Source organism: Microtus ochrogaster, chromosome 24, assembly GCF_000317375.1.
Source record: "Microtus ochrogaster isolate Prairie Vole_2 chromosome 24, MicOch1.0, whole genome shotgun sequence".
Lineage (NCBI taxonomy): Eukaryota > Metazoa > Chordata > Mammalia > Rodentia > Cricetidae > Microtus > Microtus ochrogaster.
The window spans coordinates 34,104,549-34,116,428 of record NC_022024.1 but is presented as its reverse complement, the minus strand read 5'-3'; the positions used below and the strand labels follow the sequence as shown (position 1 = coordinate 34,116,428).

Genomic DNA, 11,880 nt, shown 5'->3' with positions numbered 1-11,880 from the left:
CGCGCGCGCGCAGTTTCTGGGGTTCCTAGTGAGTTTTCCTTGTGTCCGTTTTTCTGACTTTTGTCCTCTGACCCATCTCTAGTTTCCATTTTGCTCTGTCCTTCTTCCCCCAGCAACATACTGGATGGGGTTTTAAAGCTCCTTACCTTTGGATCTGATTCTCTTGCTTCCTAGTGAGCCACCCTGTGAGTGCTTGGGACTGAACCCTGGTCCCCTTCACGAACAAGTGTTCTTATCCATGGAGTCATCTCTCTGTGTAGCCGTGGCTGTCCTGGAACTCACTGTGTAGACAGGTCTGGCCTCCACTCGCCGCTGCCTCCCAGTTGCTGGGATTAAAGCAGTGCACCATCAGTCCTGGCTAGTTCTCTTTACCACGTATGTTTATGGCTACTACTGTCAATGGCTACCTTGGTTGTGATTTTTGTCATAGTTCTTGAGCAGCTCTAAGGCCATTGGTCCCCTGACTTGCAGTTAAACTTGGAAGGAAAATCCAGATAGGCAAAAGGGAATACAGTTGGGGGTATGAATAGCTCCCCCAGATATATATATAAAACTCAGGACCTCTGGAGGAGCAGCCAGTGCTCTTAACCACTGAACCATTCCTCCAACCCCATGGGCAGTTGTTTTCATGGGTAGGAGACTGACTTACAGTCTCCTAACACTTCAGGTCTATCCTCTATAATGTGGAGACATTGTAATGAACACATTCTGAGTCAGCCTGCTCTGTGGATAAATCTTGATATCCAGGCTCCTGTGATGATCCAGTGGGTAAAGACACTTGCTACCAAGTTTGCTAATCTGAGCTCATTCCCTGGAACCCATGTGGTGGAGGCAGACGACTCTGCCTCTCCAAAGTCGTCCTCTGATGTCTCCCCGTTGGCTGTGGTGCACACACGCCCCCCACCCTCAATAAGTAAATTAATTCTAAAGTAACTGTGACTTTGGACACGTTGCTTATCCTGTCGAGATTTTTGCTTCCTGATCTGTGTGGTAGGGTGGTGGTCTCTCTCTCGTGGGATTATTGAAGCAATCCAATGCAGAGAGTTCATACGTTTTTTAAAAAAAAGGCATGGGCTTAAATGTTGTTAGGCGATCTTAGGAACTCTTTTATGCTTCTGACATGTTTTGCCATAAAGGAATAAATATAATTTAAAAAGTAATATCTGGCGTGGAAGTAAGGTGTATCGAGACAAAGCTCGAACGGTGAAGTAGTTTTTGTAACTATGTTTAGCCCTCGCAGGGATATAGCTGTGGCTTCATTGGAGTGTTTTCCGTTAGCTCAGTGGGATTAAATTCCAGCAGGTGGGATGTATGTGAGCTTGTAGAACTGAAGATGAAGCCACAGAGCCCAATCGGGTCCGGGATACAGACTTTGCTTGGCCACCGCCACATTCTTGATCTTGGTCTTTGGCCTGTTTTCCCCCATGCTGTCCTCCGCTTTGTACCTATTTCCGTTCTTGCTCTGGCTGTCATGAGTCCTCGTGGCTGTTGCGGCTCCTCTTGACTTAGCATCCATTTGTGGGCTTGCCTTCCTTTTCTCTCCGTCACCCTGCATTGGTCTTTATGTTTCTATGGGGTAGTGGTTGGTCAGAGGACCTGGGAAGGTGGGCTGGGACTCTGGGGAAAGATGGAAGCCCTGTGTCCTTTGTCTTATGCGTCGTTAGTTCTTCCGCTAAAGGTTTGTGGGGAGTCAGGGAAGGACACAAGCTGCTGGTCATCCTAAAATACATCTGTTTGCCCTTTCCTGCCCTTCCGTAACCAGACTGACTGCGGCATCTCTTCCTCAGGACACGATTAATTCAAGACGCAACTTCAGCAAAGCTGACTGGTTGTTGAGAGGACAGCTGAGGAGGGCACTCAAGCTAGGGGCCTTGGCCGTTGAGCCAGGCTACAACCTGTCTTGTTCCAAGTGCGACGTCACCCCTAAGCTGCTGAAATGAACCCGAAGTCAAGCACACCTGTGGCAAGGTACAGCAGCCAACCCATCTTAAAACTCCAGAAACCCATCCGACCGTACATCTGCTCCACTCTAGACGACTTCCAAGAAGAGAGAGACTTCTTGGTCAACACCATCTTCCCTCGACTTAATGACTTCTGCAGCCCCCGGGGCACCTACTTCAAAGCTGTGGACCTGAGGTGGTCCACTGTGAAGGTCCATAAGTCCTTCACCGCCAACCTGTTCCGCCAGCATGCCTGTCTGCGCTCACAGAGCCTGAAGCTCTGCCTTGACTACGTGGATAGCTGCTTCCCCTTCTTCATCTGCCTGCTGGGGCAGACCTACGGGGATTTCCTCCCCGGCTACACACCCTTCGTGTTCACCAAGGTCAAGGACTTCACAAGTCTGTCCAAGGGTGAACAAAATCTGTACATCGCTGCCAAAAATGGCTACCCTTGGGTCCTGCAGACTCCCACCTGCAGCCTGACGGAGTTTGAGATCATGCAGGCGGCATTTCAGAAGGAATCCCCATTTCAGTTCTTCTACTTCCGGACCTCGAACTTGCTGCTGAGGACTTTCAGCGAGGAGGAGGAGGAGGAAGAGCTGTCCCCAGCTTCTCTGATGAAACAAGAAGAAAAGCTGAGAGTTGGAAAACTGAAGGCCAAGATCATTGGTAAAGGGCTTCAGGTCAGATTCTACAGAGACCTGGACGAGTTGGGGGAAATGGTTTTCAAGGACTGGTCTGCTGTTGTGGAAAAGCTCTACCCAGCCCCTACGATCATGGAAAACATAGGTCAGTAAATGTAGGGATGGCTAGGTCCGCCATTAGCAATCAGTGTCTCCTGGGTCTTCTGGAGAAGGAATTAAACACATGGTGCGTGTGCGTGCGTGTGTGTGTATGTATGTTTATGTGTGTGTGTGTACACGCATGCACCATGACTACACCATGGTGCCTTTGAAGGGCAGAGGACAACTTGGGGAGTCATTTTTCTCCCCTTTGTCCTGTGGAGGCAAAATCTCTCACTTCTGGTGGCCAGCATACTCCCACATACTGGCCCACAGTTTCCTGTCTCCACTTCCCATCCCACAGTGCCGGGGTGACAGATTCTGGCTTTCACATCTGGCTTTTTGTGAGCTGCAGGATCAGAACTCAGGTAATCCAGTTTGTGCAGGGAGTGGCTTTGGCCTGCTGAGGCAGCTCGCTGGCCCACGAAAGGGACTTTCAAATAGTTGAATATACTTACTAAGCATTTTAAATTTTTACCATAATCTTGTAGCATATGTTTCTCTCTTTAAATATATAGTTGTGTGTGTGTGTGTGTGTGTGCATGCGCCTGAGTGCACGCATACACACTGTGTTCATGCAGGAGCCTGAGGAAGTCAGAAGAAAGTGTCAGAACCCCTGGGACTAGAGTTCTAGGCAGCTGTGGGCCAGCAATGGATGCTGGGAACTGAACCTGGGTGCTCCGTAAGAAGACTCTTGGCACTTACCGCGCACCTGGAGATTATTAGACGTTAGAGCAGAGAAGACCCAGAACACTGGCATCCACGTGTAGGTCTCAAGGGGTGATTTTTGTCCCCTCTGGTCTCATCTGCAGAGAATCTTGGTTGTCATAAGTGAAGAAAAGCACCGTGTCTAGTGGGTAGAGGCTGGGGACGTAACCTCACAGGACAGACCTCACGATGCTGTCTGTCTGGTCCTAAACGCCAGTGTGCCACAGTTAGAGAAGGATCCTTTATTGTCTAGTGATGTGTGCATAGTGTCACATTTAACCTTTAAGGTGTAGCTCTTGAAGGATAACCTTCTGGTCTGGCTGATGAGCGTGTGAAAACGGCCGTGCCATGGTTAAGCATCTTCCCAGTGACACACGACTCCTAAGGGACCCATCCAGGTCTTAAGGTCAGGCCCCTCTGATTCTCACATCCTTATCTGCGGATCCTTTACTACTCCGCGGAATCCACGAATTAACTAATATTCCATTCTGGGTCTGCTGGATTAGAATTTGCATTTTAGGGAGCTGACTAGGAGATTTGCACACAAGCTAAAGTGAGAAGCCCCGCCCCACATCATATCGCCTCAGAACACAGTGGTTTAGTTAGGGTTCTGAAAGTATTGTCCTGTGAGTGTGCACGCGGGCGATTGGAAAGCCAGCAGCCCTTAAGAGTGCGGCAGGGGTTCTTCACCCTGACAGGCTTCAGGACAGAAAACTCGTCAAGTAGCACGAAAGGAGAATTGTCCACAAGCATGTGGTATGTTTACGGGTAGGAAGATGACCACGTTTGGTCGCATGCTCAAGGAACAAGGCACAAATGTTGCAGTTTCTAATGTAAGGGCTAGTGAATGTGGGCATACAACGTCACAGTAGCTGGTGTATTCTCAGATCCTGTCTGGGACCAGAGAGTCAAGAGACCTTATAACGTGATTAGGAGCAGGGGTGGATGTGGTGATGACTCTAAGTGCCGGTGATGTGAAACTGTTTGTCAGCCAAACCATGAGGGACCCCAGAAAAGAACATCGTCAGTCTGTCAGTCTTTTGGTTGTAGGTGACGTCAATAGAAAAGGAGGCTCGCAGAGTTTGGGCCCCGTCCCATCCTATTGCATTAAAACTTGCTTACAGAACTGCAGAGGCGGGGCTTAGCTCTGGTTCCTGTAGGCTTCCTCCCGGTGCTCAAATGGCAGCCCTGGGCTTGGGTCTCAGCTGGGATCTGCTGTCCTGATGTGGGCTCAACACCTTGAATTCCCTGTCATGGAAGGAAAACCGACTGCAGCAGCTCCAGGTTCAAAGTCAGAAGGATTGACTCTGGCTCTTAGAGTGGGATCTTCTGCCTCTGAGCGCCTGAGCTGGGTCATATGTTTGCATTTGACTCAGCCACTGGGGCCAAGTGGTGTTCTGCTGAGCTAATCTTGTATCGGGAAGAGCAGTCATGAGCTGAAGAATGAGAACTGAGGCCGAAGGAGGCCCAGATGCTAATCCAGGGCTGCTCCTGAAGTGCAGTGCAAGCCAGGGGATGCGAGGCGGCCAAGAAAAGGATGGCTGCGGGGACAGGGTTCCGACTCTCGGTCCAGCCTGTGCTAGGTCCTAGAGTTTCCAGTTCCAAGCTGTTGAGTTTGCAAGTTACTCTTGATAAGCACTGGTTTCTTGTATAAAAAAGTTCAACAGTAAATACCTCGAAAGTAATATATAAAAAAAAAAAAGCAAAGCATCTAAACACAGTGCCCAGAACATGTTAGCCTGAGGAAATTCTTACAGCAAATAGGATCTGGAAGAGTACCTGCATAACTGTGGCTCATATTAATTAATATTCTCTTATTGATCTCAACCTGAAACCTACCTGATTAACAGTCGCTAGTGTGTAAAAGAACCGGGCTTTTCTGTATGTCTGGATTAAGGCCACCTTATTTCGTTCCGGTATTTATGTTAGTTCTTGAATGTTCTGGATATGCATGCGTGTGTATGATGTGCATGTGTCTGCAGAGGGCACTTGTGCAGCAGTAGGCATGTGGAGGCCCGAGGGGAGCACCGAGCAATTGCTTTTCTCCTTCTTTCAGGGATAAACTCAGGTCTTGTTGGGCCTCATTAGCCCTCGGTTTTGAATATTCCCGAAAGGTTAGCTTACTTTAGACTTTCTTCTTGTTTCACTCTTACTTTCAAATTACATGTGTGTATGCATGTGTGAGTACGCATGTGGAGGTCTGTGCTCTGAGTGCAGGTGCCCTCTGACCCCAGAAGGTGCCAGATAATTGCGAGCCGCCTGAGGGGGTGCTGGGAACTGAACTCAGGCCCTTGGCAAGAGCATATGCACTCTTAACTGCTGAGCCATCTCTTCAGCCCCCAGGCTTTGTTCTTAAATGGATTTATATACACTCAATGAATAAGAAGATTCATAATGGGTTCTATAATATCAATTGTTTATGTTATATAAATTATAAACGTACAATTAAATAATATTAATGTAAATTATTTATATTACATAAATTATAAAAAATGTTTTGGAAGCAGGTGTTAAATTCTTTCCTTGTGGCCCCTTTAATAATGACTCAAGTGGAGTGAGGCTCTCATAGTCTACAGCCAGGGCCGTAGGAAACCATTTGGTCAGCTGGTAGCCGCCGAAAAGCAATGTAGAGTTGTCAGTGTATATGCGTGTGTGCGTGTGTGTGTGTGTGTGTGTCTTCATGTATGTGCAGGCACGTGTGGTGGCTGGGTCAGCTGCACCTGTCATCTGTTGGGTCCAGGGGGGTCACGCAAAGATGGGGACAGACCACCAAAGTCTAATAACCCAGAAGCAAACTTTATTCCAGAAACCAGAATCCAGGAAAAAAATTTAAAAAATAAAATAAAAAATCTCCATGGGGCACAAAAAGCTTATAACTAGCTGAGACCACAGCCAGAGATGTTTGTTTGTTTTTTGTAAGACTGTGGCAGAGGCCAATTTCTGAACCCACTTTTGTTTTTGTTTTTTCAAGACAAGATTTCTCTGTAGCTTTGGAGCCTGTCCTGGAACTAGCTCTTGTAGACCAGGCTGGCCTCGAACTCATAGAGATCCGCCTGTCTCTGCCTCCCGAGTGCTTGGGATTAAAGGTGTGCGCCACCACTGCCCGGCTTGAACCCACCTTTTTATTGTAGGGGCACCAAGCATTAGGTCTGAACAAAGGAATTTCTACAATCTCAAGGTAAAACTCAGATACAGATTGCCTTACTTTACAATCTCTATTAACAGAGTTTCTCAGTTAAACTAGTGTTTGTACTTAATCTGTTGTCTGCCTTGGTACTTTCAGGTAGTGTTTCCTGAAGCCCTGTGCTCTCCCCTTTGATTGCCAGTTTCACATAGCAGGGATAATGCGTAACCCAGAGGTCATGTATCTCTTTCCTAAAAGTTGACTCAGCTCATATCCGCAGGCTAGCTCTCAGTTTGCAGAGAGATGCTCTGGCTTTGTAAACAGAGCTATGGGTTTTAAAGCGGAGTTACCCACTGCTAATAGTTCATCCTCAAGCTGCTGAGAGTCTCTTCTCATTCTCCTAGGCTTACATTTTATACTTTTTTTATTTCTACATTCCTATTTTTGGAATCCACATTTTCATATTCTCGTTCTCGGACCCTTCCTCATCCTCATGCTGATCATCTTGTTTCAGCGAGGACTTGATGCTTAGAAGTTCCATGACACATGGATGGAAATGCTAGCTTTCAAAACGAATGTCAAGTCCTTCTACTGTTCACAGAGAAACCGCCGCAGTGGTGGCCAAGGTTAGTTCAGGAGACTTGTAAGGTCCTCCTAAATTCTGTTGAAGCTCTTGGATCTTAGAGTTGGCCTTGGCCAAACTGGGTGTCTAAGTCTATTCTGGGCCGAATCTCAACCTCAGGAAGGCCCAGGTAGTTGTGGAGGTACAAGCTGTGTCTTTTGGGAATCTACCAGACTACGTGTGTTTTGTTTCATTTATTGATACTCTCCTTCATTCCCCACCTTCCATGTCTGCAAGCAGATTAAACTTGGGAATATGTGTCTCTTCAAAGACAGGAGGGTATTTTGGTAGGCCAGAACGCCCTGACCCTAACCAGGCAGTGGGTTTGGAACTGAAGCAAATTGGAGCCGGAATGAGCATTAGAGATCATCTAGTTATCTGGTCCTCCATATGTATCAGAATTTAGAAGACTCCCCCTATGGCAAAGCTGCATCTATGCCTATGGCTATCATCCACGTTGGAACATTTTACCTGAAGAAGAAAAAGCTTCCTCCCCAACCTGTGCCCTGGAGGACACGCATGTACATGCATGCCTGAAAACTGAACCTCTGTACTAGCTAGCAGTCGGAATAGAAAACAGAATGTATGTATCAAGTCTAAATTTGTGTTCTATCCTTGTTGCTCTCAGGTCATGAAAGTTTGATTCTGCGTACAAATGGCACCAGGAAGGTTACATGGTCTGCCCACGGCAGTGGTTTCCAAGCTGTGGGCTGTGGCCCTTTGGGGAGGATGCATATCAGACATTTATATTATGATTCATAGCAGAGGAAAAAATGAAAGTTATGAAGTAGCAACGGAGTAATTTTATGGTCGGGGGTCGCCGCACCACGAGGAACTGTGTTAAGGGGCTGCAGCATTAGGAAGGCTGAGAACCCCTGGACTGTGGTTGTTCTCACTAATATATACATTGGGCCATAGAATATGGCATAGCCATAGAGAGAGAGAGCGGTACAGACACGAAAGGGTGGGCACTTAGAAGGGTCACGCAGGGTCACACAGGGTCACGCAGAACCGAAGATGCCAAACTACAAATCTAATACCTCATTTATCTTTCTCACCGTCGAGACTACAAACACAGTCTTGAGCGTTTGTACCATGAAGACTTCGCTGAGAAGTGCAAGCAGGTTTTTGTTGTCTCCAAGGAGTCCAACAGGACTTTCGAAATCCTGGAAAGATTTGCCTTAAAAGATGTCGGGCTTGACTCCAACAGGACAGACTCCGACAGAACCACAGCAGATTCGGGCCTAGACTCCATCCTCAGGTAAGAGGTTCAGAAATCCTCTTTATTTTACAGGGCTAAGGTAATGTGAGCCTCCAAATCCAGACTGTCTGGCCTCCCTTTCCCAGTAAGTTTCTGTCAGAAAGACCCTGTGAGAGTCTACCCTGGCAGTGCCTCAGCAGGATGGCTGCTGCAACCAGCCCTGAGCTGTGACACCAGGAGACATTCTAATGTGGAAGAGGGACATCTCAGGGGACTTCACTCACAGACAAAGAACTACAAGCTGCTAATTACTGCTGAGAGATGGAAAATTAGTCCTCCCTGGGTGAGCCTTCTAATTAGTTATCTAATCCAAGTGGGCCAGCCCTGAAATCACATACGTACAAGCAGCGCTAACCAGACTCGGCAAGTTATACTTACATATTTATGCATGTATATACATATAAATATAATACAATAGTAATGAAGGAAGAAGAGGTTATAAATTTAAGAGGATGGGGAGCATGGGATGAGAGGGAGGGGAAATTATGTAATTATATTTTAATATTTAAAAATTGCAAAAATTTAGATTAAAAATTCAGTTAAAGGAAGAATAAAAAAGAAAAAGAAAAAGACTGTAGAAGCTTTGCTTCAGAAGCCGGGCGGTGGTGGTGCACATCTTTAATCTCAGCACTCGGGAGGCAGAGGCAGGCGGATCTCTGTGAGTTCGAGGCCAGCCTGGTCTACAAGAGCTAGTTCCAGGACAGGCGCCACAGCTAGCCGTTCTGCTGTTTTGAAGCTTTTTCTGTATTTCACGGGCTCTCGAGGTGAAAAGGGGACTCTGAAGGACCAAGGGGCGGTCCTTTTCAGTCTCATCCATCAACATCTGCTTAACGAATCCCTGAGGATTGTGGAATGACCGTAAGCAGAAGAAACTAAGGAGAATGAACGTGATTCAGTCATTTACAAAGAGCTTCCGCCTATGTCAGTATACATTGTATTGATATGTTCACCAGGCACTTACTAGGATCTGGACCACATCATACTTGGGTTGATAAGGAATCAGCTTATTACCCACAATGCATGCAGTCATTTTAGGTTTATCTGGTGTCCTGCACAGAACAGCCAGCCCCCACCTCTCTTCCACCGGTGGTGCTCATAGACCCGTTTCCCACCCAGAGGCACTGATGGATGGGGTGACATAGAGGGCTGTGGTTATGGATAGCGTCCCTCCAAGTCTCATTTCTAAGGACAGGCAGCCTCTGTAGAATGTTCTTTTCAGTCTCCTCCTCTAGCTCTTCCTGTAGATCTCCTTTATTCTGTAAGAATTCTGTGATTTGAAGTAAGGCCTCAGTAGCCGGGATGGCACCGGCAGGCCTTCGTAGTTCCTATCCTAGGCGCAACAGCGCGGCCACCGAGCTTTCTGGTGGATCTGGGTGCCCATGCTAGGTCACGGCAGCGTGAGAGTCAGCTGACGCTTTCCAGACTGTAGGCGAATGCAGAGGTTAACGATGTTAGGCTGGTATAAGCGAGTCGGCAGAAGCAGAGTCAGGGTGTTTCTGCTGAGAGAGAGTGGGGACGGAAAGGAAGGTGACTATTAAGGGGACAGAGGTTTTTGGAGATACTGGGTGCATTTTGGAGTTAAATAGCAGTGATGGTTATATATCCTTGTATAATGAAAATCAACGGTGTACTTTAAAACTAACGTTTTTGCTTTGTAGATTCTCAGTGTTTTATTGTTTTTGAATAGGCCATTGTTTTTTTTTTGTTTTTTTTTTTTAATTGAAGAATTTAAATTGGACCCAGTAAGAGCACAGTGATTAGGTAGTCTTTTTAACTGTGTGGAAACACTTAGGGCTCTGTTTGCTCTACCATCCGGAACACTGCCCCGTACTGCGTGTTCCTGAACGCTGTATGTAAATCAATAGAAGAACGATCCTCGTTCTAAGGTGTAAAGCATAACTGCAATACCAACTTCTTTCTTCACTTCTCTCTTTCTGTCTCCTTCAGACGCGATCTCACTGCGTAGCCCTGGCTGGCCTCAAACTCACTCTGTGTTCTAGGACGGCCTTAAACTCCTGGATATCTTCCCGTCCATGTCTCCCGAATACTGACATTATAAGCATGTGCTGCCACGCCAGGTCATACATCAGCCTTCTAGCAGTAGAGTTTTTAGTAAGAAGGGTTCCATTTGTCGTCCGTGACGTCCATGATGACTCTGTCTCTGTTTACGCAGGTGCACCTCATCTGTGTTTGTACTCGTTGGTTTGACCCGCTTGGGGTCGCACACAGTTTCATCCCCGCCCCCTGTGGCATTTGATCCTGGGCACAGGGACTACCTAAGCAGCATGTATGAGGTGTGCAGTGTGCTCCATGTCTTCAAGGGCCAGTGGAGCAAACTGAAATGGAAGGGGCCGGCGGATAGGGCAAGGGAAGGCCTGGGTGATGAAGTGATGTGTGGGTAACCAATAGAAACGCGCGAGGCAGCCGCTATGCAAACCTGGAAACAGGACCTGGAAGAACATTCCAGACAGAACTGAAAATACAGAAGCCCCGAGGCTAGAGAAAAGGCGCGGGGTGTGTGTGTGTGTGTGTGTGTGTGTGTGTGTGTGTGTATGATGAACTGCTGGCTGTCTGGTCTCCCAGGTCACCTAGATGACATATTTCAACAAGGCTGATGGCAGAGGTAGAAGAAGGACTCAAAATTAAATCCCAGTTTTGAAAGTTATCCGTGTAAGCCTGGCAGTGGTGGCGCACGCCTTTCATCCCAGCACTTGAGAGGAAGAGGCAGATGGATCTGTGAGTTTGAGCCAGCCTGGTCTACAGAGTGAGTTCCAGGACTGCCAGGCCAGGGCTACACAGAGAAACTCTGTCTCCACCCACCCCAAATAATAATAAATAGTAAATAAATAAAAAGAAAAGAAATTATTAATGAAGGAATTTAAGTAATAGAGCGTTGATTCCCAATTTATATCGATGAAGACGGAATTATTGCAAAATGGCGGCTTTTTAGTGACCTACTTGAGAATTTTTATTTCAGTCTTTCAAGCAATCCTCTGAGGCTGCCAACTTGACTGTACTTGAAGTTCACGTCGGACAGTCCTAGGGTCTGTCTAGCCAGAGGAGCCTTCTGAAGTTCCCATCTCTTCTCTACTAACCTCATGTTGTACAAAGCTACAGGTCCGAGGAGGGATGATTGAAGCCTCCTGAAGCCTCCTGACTCAGGCCAGAGTATCACCTCTCTTAGAGGGAAAATGTCTCCTCTCCTTCCCGTTCTTGGTAAATATCCGTGCCTGCCACTTACCCTTCTGTTTTTCAGAGTAAATTCCCTTCCGACTTATAAGTCGATTTTGCTCTTGTCTGGAGAACGCGGCTGTGGGAAATCCACTCTCATCGCCAGCTGGGTCAGCGACTTCAGAAGCAAACATCCCGGAGTGTTGATGATCCCGTACTTTGTGGGAAGCACGTGCGAAAGCAGTGACATCATGACTGTGATCCACTACTTC

The 11,880-nt window shown here is 47.2% G+C and overlaps 1 protein-coding gene across 1 annotated transcript in view; it reads left to right on the top strand.

The window, feature by feature from the left end:
- The window catches only part of LOC101990347 (tetratricopeptide repeat protein 41-like), a 44,610-nt gene that overhangs the window by 688 nt on the left and 32,042 nt on the right, over positions 1-11,880 (top strand). Inside the window, 3 exon segments of the mRNA XM_005358223.2 lie at positions 1,788-2,729; positions 8,242-8,437; positions 11,694-11,880. The exon segment at positions 11,694-11,880 is cut by the window's right edge and continues 1 nt beyond it. Coding sequence (XP_005358280.1) covers positions 1,937-2,729; positions 8,242-8,437; positions 11,694-11,880 — 1,176 coding nt within the window. The 5' untranslated portion in view covers positions 1,788-1,936.